At 36.0% G+C, this 26,439-nt stretch overlaps 1 protein-coding gene and 1 long non-coding RNA gene across 21 annotated transcripts in view; one reads left to right on the top strand and one right to left on the bottom strand.

Annotated features, from left to right (window-relative positions):
* The window catches only part of HDAC9 (histone deacetylase 9), a 926,898-nt gene that overhangs the window by 880,990 nt on the left and 19,469 nt on the right, over positions 1-26,439 (top strand). For all 20 annotated transcript variants that reach the window (XM_079152285.1, XM_079152284.1, XM_079152283.1 and 17 more), the window contains one exon: positions 8,945-9,029. In XM_079152285.1, the coding sequence (XP_079008411.1) occupies positions 8,945-9,029 (85 nt within the window). The remainder of the gene's footprint in view (positions 1-8,944; positions 9,030-26,439) is intronic.
* On the bottom strand, positions 9,075-21,872 carry LOC306668688. The gene is made up of 3 exons (XR_013765943.1): positions 21,364-21,872; positions 15,011-15,103; positions 9,075-10,780 (listed from the first exon to the last, which is right to left on the bottom strand). It is a non-coding gene; the product is annotated as an uncharacterized lncRNA (long non-coding RNA).

The raw sequence follows: 26,439 nt of genomic DNA on the forward strand, positions 1-26,439 counted from the left end.
CTGATTTTTTCCCCTTTCTTCCTCTCTCTCTCTCTCTCTCTCTCTCTCTCTCTCTCTCTCTCTCTCTCTCTCTCTCTCTCTGTTAGTAACTACCATCTCCTGTTGAGTATGCTTAGCTGCTTTCATTTGACTTGGATTTCACAAACAGTGGCTAAACAGTGATTGTGTTTGTTGATAATATTTTTAAGGTGACTTTTTGCTCTAAAGCTGCTGATAGAATCTCTTGAATTGATTCTAGTGAATGTTGACAACCACCCCTGAGGTGAACTCTTGAGATGCTGTTGTCCAAGTTGCTCATCAGGGGTCTGTTTGCACTGGATTTTGAATAGGGAAGTTGTTTTGCCCTCTTTTTCATCCTTTAGATTATGTATGGCTAAAGTTTAGTCCGTTGGGGAATTGGTGTGAATCTGGGAAAGCTTACAAGGTCCTAAATAGTTGTAATTCATGAATAGAAGAGAGAGCTGAATACTGGCGAAATGTATGATAGGCCAGAGCAGTGTTCTTAGTCTTATTTCAGACATTGCAATGTCTCCATACATTGAAAGAGGATTTATAGATAATCTAAAGAGAGGAAAACTGTTTCAGAAAATATTATTTAAAGAAACTTTCCAGTGTAGATGTGGCCTATGAGGTTATGTTTCGTATATTCAGCATTGCTTTTGAGAAACCAAGCCATCTGTTTCAGTAAATGCCAAATGAACCATTGATATCTGGATAATTTGAAACTCCATTATGCAAGTCTTCTGTATCATCTGTCTTTAGGTTTTTCAGATGTTTTAAAGAATTGTGGGTTAGGAAGCTGGACACTGCATAGTTTATGGTTACAGTAAAAGAAAAAGAAAGCATTTCTTTTTTTTTTTTCACATTATTGGGGTGAATCACGATTTTTTTATACTTCAATTTTTTATTTGGTTGTTTTAGTTATACAAGACAGTAGGGTGTATTTTGAAATATTATACATGTATGGAGTATGACTTCCCATTCTGGTGGTTGTACATGATGCGAAGTTATACTAGTTGTGTATTCAATTACGGACACAAGAAAGTTATGTCTGATTCATTTTACTGTCTTTCCTATTCCCATTCCCCCTCCATTCCCTTCCTTCCCCTTTGTTTAATCCAATTAACTTATATTTTCCCCTGCCCCTTATTGTGTGTTAACATTTGCATATCAGAGAAAACATACAGCCTTTAGTTTTGGGGGATTGGCTTATTTCATTTAGCATGATAGTCTCCACTTCTATCCATGTACCAGCAAATGCCATAATTTCACTCTTCTTTATGACTGAGTAATATTCCATTGTATGTATGTATGTATGTGTGTGTGTGTATATATATATATATATATATATATACACTACATTTTATTTATCCATTTATCTTTTTGTAGTGAAGCAAACATGTTATAGCATTCATTTATCTGTCCATTCAACGAGTAGTCTTTCAGTGGGCATTTATTTTGTTGGCAAGTGTTCTAATACAGGAGAAGTTAAAGGAATATAATTAAAGTGTTTTGGGAATGTAATGTAGGATTATTTGCTTTTAACTATAGGGGTGGAGGAGTATCCTAGAAGAAGTAGCATTTAACCTTGATCTTAAATAAAAAGTGAGACTTTGAGAAACTAATATCTAAGGAAAAGATTCATTGTGTAGTATAAAAACATGGATAAAGACATTAGGACTTTTTGGAATTGTGGATGACTGCTTAGGTTGGTTTGTTTTATTTGGTAGAGGGGGAAGCTCTTTGAGTGGAATAAAATAAACAGTAAGGCTGGATCAGTGGAATGGAATATCACAGGAATTAGAATTTCTGTGAAAAATATGGAAGATTTGGTCAAATGAATCTGCTTTGGGACAAAATAACAACCAACATAACTAAAACATCAGCAACAACCAGCACACAGTGATTTTTTTAGAGAGACAAAAGTTCACTCAAGAAAACAATAGCTTATTGAGGAAAGAATCATTAGGAGCAAACTTTGCCCAGTTTATCAATGAATGAAATCATACTCTATCAGTTTTATTCCATAGTTGAATCTTGTTGACTTGTGAAAGTCAAGTGTGTGTATCTCAACTCAAGTTCGAGTTCACTGTCATCACAGAGGTAGATTAAAACAGGCCATGGTGGAATATAAACACCACAGACATTAGCAAGTGCCAAATAAGGGCTATTTTTTGGACAGTTAGTGGATAAATGTTTATCAGAACACCACCACTACATGATATGAAACAGATCTTCTTAGCAGAAGAATTGGTCTTTGGAAGAAGTTTATTAAAACAAAAGAAGGAAAAAAATTCAAACCATGAAAATTAGCAGATTAAAGAAAGAGGAAATAAAAAACAAATGAGTGGAAGGATATCCAGGATCAAAGAAAATGAAGCATTGAGGATTTATGAAATATAACTGTCAAATTTCCACTTATTTGTGAAAATAGGGGCAAGTAAACACAAGATTTGATACATATACCATGAAGTAAACCACCTTCATAACAATTGATGTCCTAACGGTGGCAGTGTGTTAGAAAACTACACAAAAAGCACTGGACCAACTCCCCTTTGATGTTATTGAAACATCAATTTTCAGTATAAATGTTGAAACCTGGAATTTTCAATGTATGTGGTATTTCCCTAACGTCACTCTGGTTCAAAGTGTTTTCTCATTATGTTGTAGACTTACAGTCTTACCTTAGTGATTAAACAGGAATATCCCTGGCCTGATTTACTCAGAAAATGGATTCATTATCCACTTTCCAATCAGCCACTATTTCTCCTTCTCTCCACTTGAAGGTTTATTTTTAATTATTTAGCTGGTCATTGCCATACTTGTTTAAATACAGTATGATATGCAGACTTCCCCTAGTTGAGTGTTAAGGAAACTAGGAGATACTTTTTGAGATTGATAGGGATTGGGGGCATCTCCTCCTGGTCCTCCTCCTTTCACTCATTGGCTGGTATGTTGTGTAACCTACATTTCTCCAGCTGTCATAGTTTGATATAGGGCTCAGTTAATAGAGTAATAACCACAGTAGTAATATTAGAGCCCATTGGTTCCTCTTGTTTAAAAGTGTCCCTCAATATCTCACATGCACTGAATGACCAAGACTATTTTCTTTCCAGCATGGTCTTCCCATTACTCTTATAAAAATTGTTGAGCTGGTAGAAGTGCTGTTGAATAGAGATATTTCTTTATTGCTGTGTTAGTGCCATTCTTTATCATCCACACGTAGGTAGGGTGCAGGCAGACCTAATCGAAATACTCTCAGTAGTCTGCCATTATAGTGACTTGATTGTCAATAGAATCTACCCTGATCAGTCACCCCCACCCCATCTATTTGGCCAATGATATTAGTGACTTCAAACAAATAAAACAGTTTGAGAGTAACCGATTCATTCATCACAGTATGGATAAAATTATAACCAGATTTACTTATGCAATCAAATTAAACATATACAACTAATTGCAGACTTTTCTAAACCAATTATTTAAATGAGAGTTGAATTTAAACCACCAATACCTCTTCACTAGGGAATTGATAATAGTTCATCAGCACAGAAGTTCAAGTCCATTTCACAATCTGCTTCTCTTGTTCTCTTGGTTTTAATCATCATATTCTTTGAACATTCCCCAACATCTTTGATCCTGACAATTAAACACTTTTTGCATTTTGTCTGAGTCAGTTTGAATGTTGCAGGGGACTTTCAGCTCCTTTTGTGAGTGAGTTGTGACCTGTTATCTAAGAATATAATCTGTTGCTCTTGCTGCAAACATATAATCTCACTGTTTTAGAGGCACCATATGTAGTGGAAAGAGCACATTCTGAAGATCCAGGCTTTGTGTCCCTACTCTCTTGTCACAGGGCTTATTCATTTCTTAATTTGGGGAAGTTTTACTTTTTCTTCAGTAGTTTTTAATTGTAAAATATAATACCCATACAGAAAGCAGTGTGAACATGAATGTACAAATAGATGGTATGTTGCAAGAGATAAAGTGTGTAAGCATCAATCAGGTCAAGAGATATAATAACGTCAGCACCTCACAAGACCCCATCTCCCCATTTCAGATAAGTACCCCCTTTTCATTCTAAAATGGGTCTATTTTCTGATTTTTAACACTGTGTTTTAATTTGCTTGTTTTTTAACTTTGTGTACAGGAAACCATACATCATGCATTTCTTTGAATCTAAGTCCTTTTGCTCCAACATTTTGTTTGTAAAATTGATCTCTTTTGTTGCAGCTAGCTATAGTTTGCTCATTTTTTATTATTGTGTAGTGCTTTGTTTCATAAATAATTTGAGGGGAAAAAGCTATTGTTGATTCATATATTCTACTTTTTGTGGATGTGGAAATTTTTGGAAGTTATGGAGTTTTTATGTTCAATGCTGTGATGGTGAATTGTTAAAACTTTTCTTTGAAATAAACAATACAGGTACTCTTACTGCTTCATTTCAGCATTTCAATGTGAATCCCAGATAGTACAATAGGGTATGAAAAAGAAAACCTATGAAAAGAAAAGATTGGAGAGGAATAAATAAATCTCTTGTTCACAGATGATGTATGATTATGAATATAGAAATTCTATAAAACTTATTTCTGTTTAAATTATAGATTAATATGTAAGTTTACAAGGTTAGTAGTCAACTGAAATCAATGAAAATTCAAAAATCGTTCAAAATATCACATAAAAATAAATTACGCATATTGTTTACCAGCCATAATGGTAGAAATTAAAGTTTAAGATTGTACTGACTTTATGTAACAAGTTACCATTAGGGGTTTCACCCTTTCTCCAAATATGGGAATTCGGCACTACCATCATAAATCTCTCAAAATTTAAGATTGTCTTCAGGAAGTTTTCTTAAATATATTATATTTCTTCAAATATAATTCACAAAAATGTCAAACATAACATATAGATAAAACAAATCTCAAAAATATGACCCTATGCATGACACTGTACGTTATTTTTAAAGGAATTACCAAACATCTGACTAATTTAAAGAATAGACCATGTGTGTGGGTTGGAAATCTAGGTATTATTGAGATGCCAATTCCCCCCAAACTAGACTGAAGATTAATTTTGATGCCTTTTAAAATCCCATTCCATTTTGCTTTTATGCTATGGCTTTTTATTTGTGATGTTGGTCTTGGTTTCTTTTCCATTTTCTCACATCTTTCTGGAGAAGTACCTGTATCCATGTCAGGCAACCCTGCCAACACACAGGAGAGAGTAACTTGAACTTGGGCATGGTTTCCTTAGGAACCAAAAGGATTGTCGCTGCTGTTTTTCTGGTCTGTCACCTTAAAATCATCCCTTGATTACAGCTGGCAACCAAGTGGAAGAACATATTTCACTTAGGTTTGTCAGTTGTGGAGAATGAATGAAGACCACATCTTCAGGTTTGCTTTCAATTAATCTGTCCTTCGTTTGTTCCACTTTTTTTTTCTTTCTAATGCCTAACATACACCAAACACTATCTTTGTCTTTAAATGACTTACAACAAAGTAGAGAACGGTAAATGTGGCTGCAATATAATGTGTATAGTAAATAAGAGTATTTATCAGGAGAGATGCCGTGGAGATGGAAACAATTTGCTCTATCATAGAATTTGAGAAGCAGATAATATTTGTGTTGGTCCTTGAATGACCAGCAGTTTCACTGATTCAGTGAAGGGTAGAAAAAAAGAAGTCAGAAGGAACAGAATAGATAGAAGCACAGAAGTATGAAAATACGTGGCATATTAGGCAAGTATCAGAACATAACATAAAAGCTAACAAGAATATTTAATAGATCCTTTGCTTGCTGAATGAATGCATTCATCCTTATGTACCTGTTAAATTTGCAAGAGCTCTGTTTAGCTTTTCTTTTGTTCTGTTTTGAATCATGAAAATAACAGTGAGTTGATTTTTATGTCTCATGAGCACAGAGTGTTTTAAAACTCTTAATCAAGAGCTCCTCCAAGGATAAGCTTTGCCTCTTTCCACAGATGGATTCTGACCAATGGAAAATACTTTTCATGATTTAGATGATCTTATTCTAAAGAACCTGAAAATGATAATGACCACAATTTTTATGGTGTTTTAAAATAGCTAGAGTACTTAGAAATCACATGGTATGTGCAAATGAACAAACATCTGAGTTGTGTCTATAGAATATCTCATCTTTCTATAAAGATGGACAAAAATAAATTTCCCCATCACTAAGCTGAGATTCTCAACTCTGTATGAAGAATGGCTGTAAGTAATGGTTGTGATTAAGTTCTACGTATAGCAAAGCTGAATGAGAGATTCTTGTGTCAAGAGGTTGTATTCAAATTATCTAGTGTACCTTAACTCCAGAATAATTACTATTACTTATGGCATAATGGGTGTGTAATATTTCTTACATTGCATCTGTTTTATCCTACTGTAACTTCTTGGGTTTGCATAAATTTCTTCCTTATTTATCTTTTAATAATTCTGATTAGCCTCAATAACCAAACTTTTAGCTAAATCTTATTGGCCAAACTAAATACATAACAGCTTTAGTGCATATTCTTACTATTTTGCTCCAAATTTATAAAAAAAAAAACTACTTATTTAATATTATTTCATTACATAGTTATTAGATTACTAATAATGACCAAAGTCATAAATATTTATCAAATAGGTGCTTCAATTCATGGTTTTAATACTTATAAATGTGAGTGATTGAATCAACAAATTCTCTAAAAAACACAACTCAATTCTGTGGTTCTTCCATACAAAGTATTAATTTTTATGAAAACAGACTCTAAATGCTGCTTCCCTTCTTGCCAAAGGACTGAATATTACCAATTGCCTCTTTTGCAGAGCTACCAGAGGAAAAATAAAGAACCTCCACTGAGAACTTTCTGAATTCAGCTCTGTCTGTGCATATAGACCCCAAATGAAATAAATTGGGGCAATTTACTGAAGGTTAAATCCTCTAAGTGACATTCACTTAAAACACACAGGAAAAGGGTTTGGGAGGCTTAAATGATCAATTGAATTGCCATAATTCTCTTGGTTGCTTTTTTAAGTTGACACAATTTTATCGTAACTCACTGAAGATTCCAAATTGTGGGTTTAGGGGTGTTTGTATTTTTACTCTGAACACTTGAGCCACATATACTTGCTATATGACTTAGGTTTTAAAAAAAGTCCTCAGACCTCAGGGTGGGACAGTTCCAGAAATTAATTTTCGGCATTGGTGATCTGCCTGTAGCACTCTTTCCAGTGGCCAGCACCTTTCAATTTGTCATCATTTTTTATCTGAAGTCACGGAGAAGCTTATGAAGAGCTAAACACGCTGACATCACCTCGAGTTTGTATTCCTAAAATCTGAACAGTGATGTTTCAAAATATTTTATTAGCAAAACCCTCTCGATTTCTATTAAAAATTATTTTCGCTGAGCTCTGAGAAATAAGTGAAAGAGAAGCTTATTTATGGGCAAGGTGGTTCCATCAACCCTAATTCTTTAGAGAGTTTTCCGAGGCACCTTTGGTTGATGATTCAGTAGTTCCTCTGAGTCACAAGAGTGGTACAAGAGTAACATATTCTTGAAGATATGGTCTGAAACACCATATTTTTTTAAAAAAGATTTTAACAAAATTAAAGTTTAAGATTTCAGAACTTTTCACAGACACTGAGCGGTGGTAGTGTATTTTCCTCTCACCAAACCATTGCACATAAGCCTTTTGATGTTTTAAAGGTTTTTCTTTGGCAGCTAAGAAAAACACTCTGGAAAGTTATATTTAGTGAATTTACTCGTGTATAAATATCCCTGAGCTAGTCTGTTTTCCTGCGGCATCTGGAAGAAAGGTGCTATTGTTTGAGATTCCATGATTGAAGTATAGAGTAATCAATTCAGAGAGACCCTGCGGGGAAGATTCACTCACATGTGCTGTAGAAACTTGTAATCCCTGAGTTTTTGAGTTTTTCCTGCAGATGAGGAGGCATTGATGAGTCTGTGCTTTGGTACATCTAGTGACAGCAATTCCATTCATGCTGCGTTAGAGTTGAACCCAATTTTTATTTGAGACTATTAACTTTTTCTAGGAAAACTGTACTTTTGCTAATACTTTTGTTGCTATAGTTCCTTGCTTTTGGGGTCATAATAGCTGAATGGCTGTTTTGTTTGCAATGATCCTGCAATGCTCCAAGCTCATCACTAAGCCATTTTCAGTGTTGCATCATCAGACTTAGTTCTGTTGAATAAGCTCCATAAATTATTTACAGCTCCTTTTCATTTCTTGTAAAGCAATGTTTGCTGAGCTCCTCCATGAAAAATCAGTGTAATTCCAGAGATCATGATAGATTTTCAAGAAAGGAATTTGTCCTGGATGTAAAGGCAGACATCAGCAGAGTTATGAATTATGTAGAAATTAAGTGAAACTGTACAGTTATTTTACCTTTGCTTTTATTTGAACATTTTATTTACTACTGTATTCAATGGCAGGTGAATAAGAGCCACTGTCTTGTGGCTTTCCACCGTTAAGTGTCCAAATGTATAAGGTGATTAGATATGAAAACACTGCAAAGACATGGATAATAGACTCCCTGCTCTGTCTACTGCAACTTCCCTGAGATTTTGTTTGCAGAGCCCAGCTGCGTATACAGACATGATGGAATTTGGTTTGTGAAGAACCTACGAAAATTACACAAATAACTCAGATTTTAAATGACTAGTACACAGACATGCACCTGCTTTAGGGACTTCATAGATTAATCTTATGACCAATAGAAAAGCCCCTTGGAATTTAATTACATGGACACAAAACAGAAAATAAAACTGGCTACACTTTAAGAACTGATATCAGCAAAATTTTAATCAGTTCTTGGAGCAAGCTTTTCCTGAGGATTAGGTTCTTCGGTTTGCTCTGCTTCTGTTGATACTTGCTGTAAAGTCATAATATTCTGCTCATATTCTTATCTAATATTCTTGCAGCTGGAGCCACTTGCAGAAGATATTCTCCACCAAACCCCGAATATGAATGCCGTTACTTCTTTACAGAAGATCATTGAGATTCAAAGTATGTCTTTAAAGTTTTTTTAATCTCTAGTCAGATAAAACTAATTGAAATTACATTAAGAATCAGAGCACAAAGGAACATATTTAGAGTTATTTTAATTTGCACATATGTTCTTACCTAAATGTTTTATTGTGTTATTCTTAATGCGATAATCTTATCTTACACTGATGACATAACTGAGACTCTAGATGTAGAATCTTGTTTTTGTCATATTTTCTATGTACTTAGACTTTTTTCTCTATTTCTACCACTAAGCGTTCACCTGAAAAATGAAATAAATATGGAAATTGTGATTGTGTACTCAAATCTTAACTAAGATAAAGTCATTTCCTATTGATGTTGAAATTCAGTTTTAAGCTTAGAAGGGGAGGGAAAAATAAAATAATGAGAAAACCTTCATTATGAGGAAGGCCAACTTAACAAAGCAGGACAAGTCAAAGACTTTTTATTTTTTAGTACCCCTTACATACATCCACAACCCTCTGCTACAAATTAGCATGAAGTTTGGCATGAAGAGGAAAGCCACACAGCAGAATTGCATGCTAAGAGGATCAAAAACTCCTGAGCTTTGCTAGTGTCCTATAGGAAGACTTTTAAAACACTGGGGAAGCCACTTTCCAGACATCTCTTGGAGTCAGTGCTGCACTTGCTCAGCAGGATTGGGAGATAGGGGTGTGACTAGCATAATAGTACCTTTTCCTCTGACACTATTTTTTTAACAGAAGAAAATGATTTATTTAAATGTAGTATGTGAATAACCAATAATCATAATCTTAAAGTAGTGGTTAGTACATACATTGTTTGACATCTTGTATACATTCAATGTGGTATGAAATGTTCTCACTTCTACTGGTGAAACAGGCACCTAGGATCAATAGTGCTCTTGTGGTTTATTACCACACTTAACATCAAAGGAAAGAATTAATTGTGACACTGTATTTTTGAATCATGTCTTACATAAACTCAGAGTAATTATCCACCTTACTTAATCTCATTCATGTCTAGAGTATAACCATTTTTACTCAAGAAGCATTATTGTCTCATAAGTGGAATAAACTATGAAATTCAAAGATTATGAGAGAACCAAAAAATAAACACTCAACTACTGGAGAGCAGGACTCTGAGATAAGATAAAGGAACTGACAGACCCAAAAGGGAAGGTTGGAGACCATTTATACATTTGAATCACAATGGTCTTTCCCACAAAAGTTATATCAGGGGTCTATTACTTGACATTCCAGATCTCAAGGCAAGGAATCTTCAAGTGATCTTGGACAATTTTCTCCTCCTGTTCATCCGCATCCAATCCAGTGTCACCAACAATATAACAATATCTCAGTCTCTCTACCCATTGTGGTCTTTTATTCTGAGCATTCTTTTACCATTGCTTACACAGAGTGTTACTAGGTATTGTTCCTAGGTAGCTTTTGAGCATGTCACTTCACTAGGCATCTTGAGTACTTTCTTTTTACGTATTCATCGGTTATTGAGACACTGAGTTTATGAAGAAGAAGGAGACAGAGTTTTTAGCATCAAAGATTTTATGATCCAGTGAGTGAGAGAGAACAAGGTTAATAATTCACAGAATGTGTTCACAGGGTGCACTGAGGTTATGGAGAAGGAACAGTTCCTTTCCTCTGTCCCTGTCAGCTGAGGAGAAAAGTGCTGGAGAGTCAGTAAAGGTCAAGTCAGTCTTCTTTGCAGTAATAGACCCTGAGCTTGATCTTAACTACTGAGCAGTACTTGGATAGCTGCAGAAAGAGAGAAGATGCTTTGAAAGGAGTAACAGAAGCAACATGGGGTGAAAAGTCACAGTTTGTACACACTGTCAGAAGCTGTATCATTGCCTTTTGTACTGGTTCCTAATTTTTTAGTAATGACATCTGCTTCATAACTTTTTTCCCTTCACCACTGATATTTTGAAGTGACTTGCACAGTCTGCTCTCTGCATGCAAACTGTTTGACCCCTAAAAAAGAGTTCACTGTACCATATCAAAACGTGCTTTACCTGTATGAGAATCCTGTATTGCTCTACAATGCATTTCATACCCCCCAACACTGACCACTTCTCCCATTTAAAAATCCATTTTCTTCTAAATTCTGATCGAGTATCCCATACAACTTGTTAACCCAATAATTCGATGACCTCTCAACACTAATATATGGATTTTGGTCAGTGGTACCTTTATTTTCAGTTTTTTGTTATTTGGGTTTTATGTATTTTAATATCTGTTAGTCCTGGCTGCTTATTTCATGATGGTCAATAGGAGACAGCAATAATACCTTTGCATTCCTGAAGATTCCTACAGAGAAGGCTGGTAGCAGGGATGAGGTCTGAGGGGTAAGGGAGCCAGGAATTGAGAGTAGGCAGACGTAAGTAGATGGAATTTGAATAGCTCTTCAAGGTCACGGGGAGCCTAAGTGTGCATCAAGGGGAGTTTCTAATGAAGAGCTTCACTTCTGAGTCAAGGGCATGATGGAGCAGGCACTGTTGTTGGTTTCCCCTGCAGCCACATGCTCCCCACACTTATTCAGAAGGACTATTTATGGTTTTACTCATGAATCCTTTCCACCAGACAACATGAAACAGAGGGAAGTGAACTATCTCCAGCTCCAGGGGAGCTGCTCTTTGTCTAAAGTTAAGTTAATCAACCTACTTAACAGTAATTGGTTAAGGAATGGGTATATTTCCCTATTCTAGTCAGTGAAAATTGGGGAGCTTTCTGAGTCATCAACCTGTGAAGTCAAATAGGCTTCAAAGGGCCTATGCTTGGTTTAATGCTCTTGCTTTTGTTGCCTTCTTAAAATTCTTAGTAGGTTTTGAGCAAAGGGCCCACATCTTGGTTTTGTACTGGACCCTACAAATTATGTGCCTGGTCCTGTTAAAAATCAAAGTGCTAATGATGCAAAAATGATTGATAGAAGCATCACCAAAAGGAGAATTCAAATTGTGGTTGAGAAGGAATTGAGTAGTGGTTTGAGGTTGTAAAGGGAAAGACAAGCACAACACAGGAAAGTGATTTCTCACCCTTAGGGACATGGGTGAAAGTCAGAACAGACAAAGTGGTTCAGCACTGCACTTTGACACTTTGTGCTGAATTTTTATGTGGTTCTAAGTGTGTGTGTTTTGGGGACTGCTCTTCCAGATTAAAGAAACAGAAAAAGGGTGTGTAATGTCCATGGAGCAATAAAGTAGAGTGAGCATTTTAGAGTCTCAAACTTCATAATGGGTTGGAAAATTAAAATCGTGGGCTCTTGGCTTAGCACACAATGCTTGATTTCTTTACAAAATGTAAAATCGTATTCTTAGTTTTACTTTTCCCTGTTTTATATCCTACTCTCCCATTTCAAGTGCTCCCATAGGACTCTAGGCCCTTGATTGCGGTCTCCATTTTCCCCTTTAGTAGGGAAAATAATCAGTACTGGCTACTTTGGTGCCCAGTACAAAATGAAAATGTGTGAATCCTTCCTTGCTAAAAATAATATTAATAATTTTGAGAAGCTACAGCAGAGAACTGAACCAAGCTTGGGGCCCTTCTGAGCCTGAGACCCCTGCCTTTTAGGAAGCAGGCCCTGAAGGTAGTCTTTGTTTAAACGAAGCACTTCCTCATCACATGTGTCTCTGAGAGTCACACAGGTGTCTCCTTTCAACTCTGGGAGGTGTTCCTGTTTCAGTCCACTTCCTAGCCCAGGTTCTGAAGGATTCTTTTGTGCTGCAGTTTGGGACTACAGTATCAGAAAACTTTGTAAATGTTAAGAAGTGAGACTTGGAGCATGTGGGAATTCAGGCCAGTTCCTAGATAGCCTTGTCCCAAGGCACACGGCAAGGTGCTGACAGGCCTTCTGTGACTTTCTCTTGACAACTAAGCCCCCAGCTGAGGGTATGCAGGTGCTGGAGGCTGTGATTAGCATTGGCCTGCTGCCTGGCCACATGTATGTGAGTACTTTGCAGCAGTATCATCACTGCTGTCCTATCCTTGTTCAGGTTACTCATTTGGCTAAGGAGAAAAGGCCTTATAAAGCCACAGTAAGGTTGCCATTTCTCCTGACAGATGAAGACTCCTTCTGAGGTCGGGGTCTGGTTACATCTCCTGGTAAGTGGGATATAAGGGTCAACCTTCTTTGCAATGACAAAAGCAAAGTATAATTTTTTTTAAAATGCTTCATGGTTTTTCTCCAAAACTTAAAAATAGAACAACCATGTGATTTAGTCATCTCACTTCTGAATATTTATGCAAAAAATCTAAAAGCAGGATATTGAGAAGATATTTTGTTGCCACATTATTCACAATAGTGAAGAGATAGGAACAACCTAAGTGTCCATCAGTGGATGAATGGATAAAGAAATGTGGTGTATATATACCACAGATTTCTTTATCCATTCTTCTGTTGAAGGCCATCTAGGTTGGTTCCACAATCTAGCTATTATAAATTGATCTGCTATAAACATTGATATGGTTATGTTACTGTAGTATGCTAATTTAAGTCCTTTGGGTGTAAACCGAGGAGTGGGATAACTGGGTCAGAAGGTGGGTTCATTCCATGTTTTCTGAGGAATATTTACACTGCTTTCCTAGATGATGATATAAAATGGGGGTGGAGGGGGTTGGGGGGTGAGAGAAGAATGGGGGAACTTTAGATTACGTAGAGGGAAATGAGAGGGAGGAGGAGGGGTATGAAAAATGGTGGAATGAAACAGACATCATTACCCTATGTACATGTATGATTACACAAATGGTATGAACCTACATTGTGCACAACCATAGAAACGGAAAGATGTACCCCATTTATGTACAATGAATCAAAATGCGGTCTGTAAAAATTTAAAAAAAATTTAAAAATATGTGGTGCACATACACTGTGGAATCTTACTCAGCCTTAAAGAAAGGGAGGTCTATAACATGTCCAAATTTGGTATAATGTCCTTTTGCATCGTCGATGGTTCTTGCTGATGTTCTTGTTTGTTTGCATTTGATTGCCATACCTTTTGCACAGTGACTAACATAAAGTAGGTGCTCTGCAAATGTCTGCTGATTGAATGAATTATTCAAACTGTCAGTGTTGGTCCCACCTTTTTTTTTTTTTTTTTTTTCTATTAAACCCAGATTGATTTTTAGACTAATTTAAGACATTTATACTCCTTGGCCAGCCCATGCAGAAAGAGGGATTAAGAAGAACAGACAAACTACATGAGAGCCTATTTCTTCTCCCTACTTCACAGCTCACAAGGATGAGTCATTTCTAAGTTAGCAAGAGCACGGACTACTTTTGTGAGCTGCCATTTCTGTAGCAAAGCTTGAAGTTGACATTTTTCAGAGCTGAATCTGGTTATTGGATGCATGGCAGTCATCTCCAGCAGGGAATGCCAGGGAAGAGGCAGCCCAGAGTAGGATAAGGGACCCTCGTTGTATGTTTCCTTTCCTCAGAGCAGTGCTAACAACAGTAGAGCATGTGCAACACTGAACTCTTCCACTCTTCTGCATAGTGCGGTGAGAAACAGAGTTCTCAAATACCATTCCTCCTGCCAGTGCCGCTCCATGATAACATTTTCAGTGATGGAGGAGAGGAAGAACCATGAAATGAGTTTTTTATAAAACTAAATGTATTTCATTCAAAAGACTATAATTTTAAGTTCTAAAAACATATCATGAAGGATATTGATATTGATCTGTGAAACCCCAAAATATGAGAACCACAAATATAGAGCAATGGTTTCCTTTTATTTACTTAAAATTTTCTAGTAAGAAGAGCACTCCTTTTAAGTGTCAACCAACTTTGTAGACCTCCTGCATGATAATAGTGATAATCATAGAATCTTTTGATTTGGGGATCAAGGAAATAGATATGTGCACAAGGATTTGAGGAGTTTTTAAAAATTTTGCTGCCACCCTTCAGTGGTTTATAGCTGATAAGTTGAAAAACACTAGTGTAGAGAATTTTAAAATGATGTGAATTCGAATATAATCTTCTCCTCCACTCACCAGCCATGGGATGATTGAGCCACCCACTTTTCTGAGGGGCTTCTAGAAGACTGAGATGGCATGTCACCGTGCTGCTTTTCTAAGTTGGGGCTCCTGTGGCAACAAAGTTGCAAATAGGAAGGGAATCATGAAAGAATAGTAGGACTACTTCCTCTGAAACGCCACTTTTATCTTTTATCCACTTTAGGAATGCTTTCTCATAGAGGGGATTGGGATCTTCTAGAATTCCTTAGCAAGGAAAAATGGTGACACAAGCCAGAGTGAGGAAGGGAATAATATTTGCAATTTCACCATCTGTTCTTGTCAAATGTGTGCTACATAAATGGAAGATCAGCTTCCAGCTCTCTTACATATAAAATTTGTCAGTATAGTTAATCCTCTTTTTTTGGCGTGTGTGCGCGTGCACACACACACACACACAGACACAAACACACACACACACAGAGTATTATTTAGGGCAATGAGAAATTCCTCTGAATTTACCCAGTTTTTGAGGATAATTTGAAGAGAGATTTGATTTCCTTTATTGCAGAAGAATATTACAAATAACTTGGCAATTGACTATAGGGTAGCCAGTTGTCCACATATACATTTTCAGACATTCTAGAGAAATAAGAATTAATTCAGATTTTCCCTGAAAGATGAGAGGCAAGTATATTTAACATTTGCTCCTTGTCGGAACTATGCTTATTTTTATGCCTTGTATATGTACTATTTAGTGAATGTTTTCCTCCTCCTCTTTCTCCTGCTTTTCTTATTCTGATTCTTTTCTTTTCCTCCTTCTCATTCTTGTTCTACCCTTAGAAGTAACCACTGATATGGAAGAGGACAAAGGATTGCTCACTTTGTGGATTTTTATTTTTATTCCATTTCCAATGGGCAATAACTAGTTGGCAAAATATCATGATAAATGATGATTTTGTATTAAAATAGGTAATCAGAATATGCATTGTCTCACAGGGTGTGGTGGTACACACTTGTAATCCCAGCTGCTCAGGAGGCTGAGGTAGGAGGATAGTGAGTTCAAAGCCAGCCTTAGCAACTTAGTGAGTCTCTAAGCAACCCAGCAAGATCCTGTCTCTAAATAAAATATAAAAAGGGCTGGGTATGTGACTTTGTGGCTAAGCGTTCCTGGGTTCAATCCCTGGTACCAAAAATAAATAAATTTACAAAAATAAAAATAAAAAAATATGTGCTGTTTCATTCTCCTGATGCTAAGAGATCCGGATACTAATTAATGAAGAAGATAAGAGAAGATTTGCTCTAAAAGTAACAACCATTTTCTGCCTTTACCTGAAATGCCATTGCTGGCCATGCATCCATCACTGCAGGACACCACCTACCCACTCCCGAGGAGAAGGTTATTTGCATTAGACAATCCAGAAAGAAAATCCAGATTGTTTCTAAGCTGATAGGAATTCATATGCATCTCTTGCTCTGGGGGAAATTTTCCAATATTTTAACCTCAGGGGTCCATGCACATAGTTAAAAGGGTTGTTTCCCCAGATTGCAATATACGCTGCATAAATCATCTTACAAGTTTGACTAGCGTCTGGATTCCACACCTAAGTGCAATGTTTCCTTCCTCTGCTTTTGTCCCTTCCTATTTCACTTGGATTTGTTGCTTTTTTTCTCATCCCCCTTTTCCTCTTTCCTCCATTTCCATCCTACCTAGATCCAGGGGAGAAGGACAAAAAGATATAATCCCACAGTGTTAGAAGAGGGCTTTTCACTTACAGGGAAATGAGATTTTTATTTCAAGATGGGAAGAAGCATCATCAAACCTACATTTCAAAAGATCACTATACCTGGACCAAAGATAGGAGAGGAGCAGGGCCTTTTGTCAGAGGTGAGCAGTTTAATCCAGAAGTGGAATTGGCACGAGGTTTTAATCAACTGGCATGGAGAGATTAATGCTTTTTAAGTTTTCTGGTTGGAAAACAGAGATGATGGAAGCAGTCACCTTTTGAAATAGGAAAACAACAGTGGAAGAAAACTTTCAAAGGAAAGATGAAGAAACTTAGAAAAAAGAAACCTTGCTGCTTGAGAGTCTTGAAGACTGGGGGGTGGCTGCCACCTTTTAAACATCAATTTTTCTCTATACTGAAGTTATAGAGGGACATTGGACAACATTACTTATAAAATACAAGCCCTATAAGCTGGCAGTAAATAAGAAAATAGCAATCATTGAATGCTTGCAGTGTGTCAGGTACTATTCTAAACATACTTGTTAATATAGATTAACTCAATTTTCTAACAACCTTTTAAGTACCACTTTTACTCCCATTTTATAGTCAAGTAAACTGAGGGACATCGAAGTTAAATAACTTCCTAAAGGTCACACGGATAATGAGTGGATGGAAGCAAGATCATTAACCAAGCAGTTGGCTCTAGAGTATTCCCTCTTACTATATTACACTATCGCACAAGAAAATTAATTCCTCGAGCAATTTTTATATACACTTTTTTTTCCCATTTCTTCCAGAAGTGATATATGTAGAAAAAAAATCAGTTTAACTTGTGAAATTTTTTAAGTTCTGGCTAATTGTGGTTGAGGCATAGTCAGTTCTTAAAGCCCAGTGCCAAATTACAAGGAGCCATGGAGCTCTGAGTGCACTTTTGAGCCCCTTGTAAACTTGTAAAATTCTTCTAATCAGAAAAAAATGCAAGGATTGGCAGAATTTCAAATCCCTGCCCTGTCGAGTTTAAAACCCTGACTGTTGTCAGGTGTGAGCTGCTATTTGTCATATATTCTTTGGCTTTAGACAGAGGCCTTGATGTTGAAGCCCTGGGCCAGGCAGACCTTCATTGAAGAAAAGCAGTGCTAGGCATTTTCCCACTATTAACCCCACCAACCCTCACTTGTATCAGAGCCAGGTCAAACTTGTACACATGACTTTTTCAAAGTTGATTCTGAATTTCTAGTTAACCATTCTCTTGAAATGTTGAAACTCTGGTTATTGTGTATTGGAGCCCTACTACTAGAATGTACCAGAATAAAAAGGAAAATCTGCCATCTGCTTAGAGACTTAACTTGCCTTTGTAATTTATTTTTATTCCAACTGCATCTGCAATTATGAATTTTTTTCACTCACATTTCTTTCAAGGCAAAATGAATCAAACCAAAAGAATAAATAAAACTATGCATGCTTCTTGGACTGAAAACTCTTCAATAATAGAAATGTTTGTGGTATATCTTCAGTCCTTAGCACCCAGGTGAGTTTCACATGCACACATGTTATCTCCAACTGAGATAGGGAACACTAGAATTTGAGAGATGTTTGCTAAGTATTTGCATATATTTTGTCTAGTCTTCATGCAGCTTGGAAATGTATAATTATTTTCCTCATTTTGTTCATGAATGAATGGAGGCTTAATAAATATTTAGGTAATTGGTTGAAAGCCTTTTTACTAGGAAGCAATAAAATCAAGATTTTACACCTAGTTGGGCTGTGATGTCAAAGCCCACTTTCTTTCTACTAAAGCACCTATATGACCTTCTTGTTCCCACCCCATTTTGCAAGTAAGAACAGAGTTCCACCAGACTTCCTGTTCCCAAGTACAGCTGGATAGACTTGATAGCCAGGCTCTCTGAAAAACACAAGAGGGTCTGCAAATGGTAAAATAAAACTATTTTAATACATTACTCTACTTGCTAAAAGGCAAGGAAGTAGGAGAGAGAAACAAAACATAAGTTGAAATTTAATAAGAAGCAGTAAGAAGCAAGTAACATTAAGGGGAGTGTCCTTGGAGCTAATGATGATATTTGTGCTATAATGTATCAAAACCAAGGTCTGAGTCAAAGTTGCATTATGAATTTGACAGGTTTTGAAGAAGTTTCAGCTTCATTCACTCCTAGCTTCTGGAAGAAATCCATGAAATTCCTTTCTGTAGGAAAGTATCTCTAATTTAAACCATTGGTAGATACAGAGACTAAATTTGATTTCAAATAAATAAATAACAGACCTAATTGAAGAAATGAATAAAGTTCAACACACAAGGATATAAGACACTAGGGAGAGTCAGCAGAAGCACGACAAGTGAAACAAGAACAACTCTTATTTGTGGGGTTAAAATGGAGGAGGGAGACTACTTTCAAATACTAGTAGACAAAGAGTGCTCATTTACATTCACTCCTCCATGGAACCCTACCAAAATAATAACAGAGTTTTCTTTCTCTTTCTTTTTTCTTTTTTAAATCATACACTCATAAGAATAAAGAATGAGAAAGGAAATAAGAGGAACCTGGACAGCAGATGACCATCTGTTATTGTCTTAGCAGACTTGAAAAAAAAAAAAAAAAAAAAAAAAACTGAATCATAAACCAGCACTGGCAGGCACATCCCTGCCAAAGATGGATATGTTAGACCATCAGACCCATATGCCATGGAATTGTTGACCTGCATACCTAAGGATCTATTTTATTTCCTATTTAATTCCTCATTTCTCCTTACTCATTATCCCTTTCCTCTCTTCCCTTGTTTCTATGTACAGTTTACAAATAATAACACTTAAATTTATTTGCCCTTCTTTTAGTCTACTTTACCCCCAGTTTTGCCCTTCTACTTTACTCATCTGAGAAAGTCTCAACTCTGGATGTATTCTACAGACTTTCCTCAAAGGCATTTCTGAATAAGTAGGTCTAGTAGAGATTGTCATAAAGCATAGCAGTTTTACCCCCTGTAATTTTATGATCACCAAACTCAAGTGGGCCCTTATACTCCTACTCTGTCAGGTCAACTTACTCTGCCTCTCTCAAACAACTCTTTTCAACTTCTCCATTCTCTTCACTTCCTCTCCTCTCCCACTTAACCTCCTCTCCCACTTGATCTGAGCAATAAACCTTGCTTAGAATAAATTGTAGTTACCAGTGCTTTCTTTGAACTGTTCCTCATCATCAACATCTAAATACTCGAAAATTCCTCTCATCTTAAATGTGAATAAAGCAGAGCTCAGTGGTGCACACCTGTAATCCCAGCAGCTCAGGAAGCTGAGACGGAAAGATCACAAGTTCAAGACCAGCCTCAGCAATTTGCTGAGTCTCTATGCAACTAAGATTCCGTTTCAAAATTTAAAAAATAAATAAAAATTTAAAAGGGTGGGGATGTGACTCAAAGGTTAAGTATTCCTGGGTTCAATTACTAGTACCAAAAAAAAAAAAAAAAAAAAAAAAAAAAAATCAATCCCATTACCCTCAGTCTTTCTCCAATTTACCAACCTAGAGCTTGGCAAACCATTCAGAAACATGTTTTTGAAAACTCTTCCTACCTAATAACATTTTATACATTACTCCACTTGGATTATTCTGGTCTGGTTGCTATCTCACTCTGCTCCCCAGAGGCATCCCTAATGCCAGATTTTAAAAGTGATTTTACTAAATTTTTTTTCTGAAACATTTTTAGATTTAGAGAAAAGTTGCAAGTACAATACAGTGCTCTCCCCTATAATGTTCACCCACTTCCTGTAATGCAAACGTATTGTATACCCAAAGCACAATTATCAAAATGAAGAAATTAACCTTAGTACGCTACCATAAGCTCTACTACAACATTTTTGGGATTCCAGCAGACTTTTTCACTAATTTCCTTATTCCATTCCAGGATTTCATCCATGATTCTGTATTCCATTTAACTGTCATCAATTTTTTTCTTCTCCCAACTGTGACTGTTCCTTTATGTGCCTTCCATGATCATGACACTTTCAAAGAATGTGAGTCACTTATTTTGTAGAATGTCTCTCAGTTTGGGTTTTTCCAGTATTTCCTCATGATCACATTGAATAGATAAATTTCTGGCAAGAATACCACAGCAGTGATGTTGTACCCTTCCCAGTGCATGGTATCAGTGGGTATGTGATGTCAGTATATCTTACTCCTGGGGACATTAATGTGACCACTTGACTAAGCAGATTTCTAGTATAATGTTACAATGTCTCCCTTTGGAATTAATAATATAGTGGGATGTTTAAGTTCTTAAACTTTTGCCCCGTAATTTTAGCATCCATCAGTGGATCTTGCCTACAATAATTATTACATGGGTGTTCCAATGCTGATTTTCTATTTTCCTTATATCTTCTACATTTGTTACTTGAAAATGATCTTTAATATGATGTTGTCTTCTCTGTTCTATTTTTTTCATTATACATTATTTCATTTCATATATATCATTCTGGTTCATGGATATTTATTTTATTCTATGAGTTATAATTCAATATGATCATTTTTCATATTGTTGTTTTAATTGTTTCATCTCTAACCATTTAGAACTCCTTTAGACTGGTTCCCATATCCTTCTGAGATGACTATCTTTCTATAAGTATTAATTTTCTGGCCTCATGTTATGTTCCAGGCTTACCTTGGAAGGTATTAGTTTAGTTTTCCTGCATGGATTAGCCTGGATTCTCCAGAGAAACAGGACCAATAGGAGATAGATATACATAAAAGAGATTACTTATGAGGATTTGGCTCACATAGTTGTAGAGATTGAAAATTCCCAAGATCTGCAGTTGACAAGGTGAAGACCCAGGAGAGCTGATGGTACAAGTTCCAGTCTGAGTCTGAAGGCCAGCGAACCAGGAGAGCCAGTTGAGGTCCAAAGACAAAGGTGGGAGAAGATTGATATCCCAAATTAAAGACAGAGTGAATTCTCCCTTACTCAGCTTGGTTCCCCTTTCAATGGACTGGACAAGGGAGGACAACCTACTACTGATTCAAATGTTAATCTCATTTAGAAGTACTGCTCTCTGAGACACACTCAGAATAATGTTTAACCAAATATCTGGGAACACTGTGACCAGTTTCAAGTAAACACAGAAGAGTTACCATCACACTGCCCTGGACATGGAATTCACTCATCTCCAAGGAGCTCTGGATTCTTTCAATGGAAAATGTGTTTTGAAACTGTGATCTGCTGCTCATTGCTACTAGAGTGCCATTGCTTCCAGGCCTCTCAGTGAATGCAGCCAGGAAATATACGTGACTATACTGAGCCATGTATACACACATCTATATTTATTTTCATATTTAATTATAACTATATATATATTTTTAAAACATATTTCCTACTGATACATCTGACTCAATTCCAATACCACAGGATTTATTCTAACTTTCCCTCTTTCCTTATTTATAATTTCTTTCTCCAAAAGTGAGAAATCTGGCTCTCATTATCGAAAGTATACTACTTATTTTTTAACTCTTACATGCACATAAAGCAGTTTCAGAATTGCTAATCCATATCCCTGTAAGAAACCAGGTTCTAACTAGAGCACAGTATTTGTGTTCACTGCTTTTTGTTCTTGGCCTTATAGTATCTAATTAAAATATTGTGGTTTTCATCAGCTTTTTTGCTTCTGTGAACAAAAGACCTGAAAAGAACAAGTTTAGAGGAGTGAAACTTCATTTGGTGCTCACAATTTCAGAGGTCTCAGTCCATGGTCTACTGACTCCATAGCTCTGGGCCCAAGATGAGGCAGAACATCAGGGTGGAAGGAGGAAACAATTCAGGACATGGCAACAAGGAAGCAGAAAGAGCGCTTTGCTCACCAGGGACAAAATATAAACCACAAAGTCATGCCCCAGTGACCTACCTCCTCCAGTCACATCTTACCTGCCTACAGTTACCACCCAGTGAATCCCTTCAAGTGGATGAATGCACTGATTAGGTTAATGTTCTTATAACCCAGTCATTTCATCTCTAAACTTTCTTTCATTGTCTCACACATGAGATTTAGGGGGACACTTCATACCTAAACCATAACAACTGCTTTCTAACATTATCTAGCTTAGTTCTTTACTTCCCTCCTCCTTTCATTGTATAAATATTATTCATTTGTAACATAGTTAATTTCATTTATTATGGTTTGTCTTCCATTTTGAGTTCCCACATATCTTAGTTGTCTATACGAATTTACGAACAGTAAAATTCACTCTTTTTGTTCACTAGTACTATGGGTTTTGAAAAATGCATACATTCATGTCCCTTCCACCAGGGTTTTAACACAGATCATCACCCCCAAATTCCTCCATGCTTTCCCTTTGTACTTACCTGCTTCCCTCACTCTCAACTTATGGTAACTACTAATCTATTTTCTGTCCATTTTTTTGTACCTTTTCCAAAATTTTATATCAAAGGAATAATAAAATATATAGCCTTTTGAGTTTGGCTTCTTTCACTTAGAATATACACTAAAATTCATCTAAGTTTCTGACTATATCAATAGTTCACTTTGTATTATTGGGTGGTACATATTCTAGGGATATACCATAATTTGTTTATTTATTCACCTATTGAATAATCAGGAGTATTTCCAGTTTGGAGTGACAGGGAATGAAGTTGCTCTACACATTACATACAGATTTTTGTGTTATCATAAGTTTTCATTTCTCTAGGGTAAATACAACTGGAGTTGGGCTGTCTAGCCCTATAGCAACTTCATTATAAACTTTATAAGAAAATGGGAACTGTTCTTCCATAGCATCTGTGTATCATTATGCACTCCCACCAGCAAAAGTGTTCCAGTTGTTCTGTATCCGCATGGAGACTTGGTACTATTTCTTTGTTTTACAGACATTCTAATAGGTATATGGTGATATCTTATGATTTAATTGCCATTTATCTAATGATTTTGAGACAGATTATATGCTGTACATCTGCTTTGATGTGAATTACTTTTTTAGACCTTTTGCTCATTTTTAAAATTGGGATTTAATTTTCTTATTGTTGAATTTAGAAAATACTGTATATATTCTGGATACATAGTATTTGTCCAATACATGAATATAATTCCTCATTTTAGTTAACCCCTCAAAAACATTTAATACAATTGAACATGCCTTCTTTCTTAAAACACTTCTCCCTTCCCTTTTCCTATTTCTGGATTTCTTTCAAAAACTGTTATCTCTTCTATCCATACATTTCCTTTCTAGCTTCATCATTCTCTGTATGAGACTTTTTCATTTTGTATATTCTTTTCCTAAGAAGGAAGTTTCCTAATGTGGAAGATTCCAGGTTGCTGCATAGAAAGGAAGAACCTAAAAAGGGTTCAGTTGTTTTACTGAGCTGAGAATAGAGTGAAGATTGGGGAGATGGGGAGACTAAAGTGACTAGAATTTGAGAGGCAGAATATTGGAGATGGAGTTCACATACACATGGGGGAGCTCACGTATCTGAATACTTATTTATATGGATAAGTTGAAACTCCACAAAGCTGGGGATGTAACCAACAGAAAAACAGTAGGTTAAACAATTCATGGAGTTCATACAAAACTGGGAATAGTTTTCACTCCTGTTAAGTGGAACAACTTTGTGATTCATAAGGAATCACATAAAGACATCAAAATTGAATCGTTTAATCATAGTGCTAAATTGCTTTATACTAAAGTCTGCTCAGGAGCCATCTAAAAAGAGTGCATGTAAGCCTCAAAAGGATTATACTGATTGCAAGTAGATTAATGATATGTCAAAAGAATGCCCAACTCTCTTTCAAAAAAAAAAATCTAATAATGCCAACTATCCAGATGAAAATCACTAGGCATGCAAAGAACTAAGAAAAATGTTACCTTGAACCATGGACAAATCTGTTAAACTTACTCAAAAAGTTAAACATTTATGTCCAATATGAAGAGGAAAGTGCAAGTGTAATGAGGAGACAGATGAAAAGCATAAACAACATGAAAATGAAAATTTTAAGGATGAAACAATATTTGAATTTAAGAAACATAACTGAGAGGGATTAATGGCAGATTATACACTTCAAAAGAAAATAAAATAGTGAAGTTGAGGATATAGTTATCACAATCTGTCCAAAGTAAAGAATAGAGAGAAAAAAGCTGATAAAAATAGTATATTAGTGATGTGGGGGACATCATCAATCAGTCTAACAAATCTGTAATTGTAGTTCAAGAGAAAGTACATATTTGTGTGTATTTAAAGAAATAATGGAAAAAAGTTTTACCAACTTGTTGAACACTATGAATCCACAGATTCAAGAAACTCAATGAATGTCAAACAGAATAAAAATGAATAAAATCACTGTATTCATCAAGGTTCTCTAGAGGAACAGAATCAACAGGATGTATGATTATAAAAAGGGGATTTATTGGATTGGCTTATACAGCCAGAAACTGGATAATCCACAATGGTCTTCTGCAGGCTGGAGAGCCAGAGAAACTGATAGTTGTGCATCCCAAAATGCTGAAACTTCAGAGCAAAAAGGATCAATGCTGCTACCCCAATCCAAGACTGAAGGCTTCTGGAAATGCCCTGGAGAATTACTAGCAGAGTCCTCTTTGGAAGAGTGAAGGAGTGTGATTCTGATATCCTCAGGCAATCGCAGTAGCAATCAAGAACTTGTTCAAGGAGAATGGAGCTTGCATCTGCTGCTGCTTCCTTGTTGTTCCAACTTTTATTCCTTCCAAGCCTCTAACCTATTGGATGGTGCTTCCCATGCTTAGGGAGTGTCTTTACTTCAGTTTGCTATCCCACATGCCAATTATTTCTAGACACACCCCATGGACACACCCAGAAGCCTCTTAATCTTCAGCATCTCTTAATCCAATCAAGTTGACAATTCAAATTGTTACTATCACCCTGAGGAACATCATAATCAAATCTTAAAAGATGCCATAAACAGAAAAAAAAATCATTCCATATAAAGTAACAAAGGTATAGATGATAGAGATAAAAGAAAAATTTTTAATTGCAAAATATTATGTCAAGTGAAAGAAGCCAAAACTGTACTATCTGGTCCCATTTATATCAAATTCAAGAAAAAACAAAAATATGGTACAGAATTTCAGTGGTTGACAATGGTCAAGAAGGAAGGAGAGTATGGAATTGATTCCGAAGGGTCAAGGGGAACTTTACAGGGTGATGAAAATATTCTGTATTTTTATTGTTATACCTAATATATGACTGCCCATAGTTGCCAACATGCATCATCTTAATTGAATCTTAAAATTAGCAAGTTGTATTATCTGTAATTCTACCTCAATGAAGTTGATAAGAAATAGTTACCAAATGGAGCAAAGATATGTTTTTGATGCTTTTAAAGAACATCAATGATAGTAAATTGTGCTTGTAAGAAGAAAAACATTTTAATTGATCCCTACTAAAGCAAGGAAATACTTGAACAAGGACAAATGCTCAAACCATACACAAAATTTTATTTAAGAGCTCTATTGTAGATAGAGTCTTTGATCAAACTCCTATTGTGAGATAAATTTATATTTTATGATCTGGAATGGAATGAAGTCAAGAAGTCAAAGTTTTGCTGCATCTGGTTTGTAAAATTTTCAAGAGTCATAGATAGAAAACTTTTTAATTGTTTTGTCTTATAAAATGTTTGACAAAGACTTTTTTACTTTGAAAAGAGAAAACAAGGTGGTAGTCCTGAAAACGTTTAGAATACAGTACTTATTTCGATATCTT

This window comes from Sciurus vulgaris (assembly GCF_902686455.1).
Source record: "Sciurus vulgaris genome assembly, chromosome: 8".
In the NCBI taxonomy this organism is placed as follows: Eukaryota; Metazoa; Chordata; class Mammalia; order Rodentia; family Sciuridae; genus Sciurus; species Sciurus vulgaris.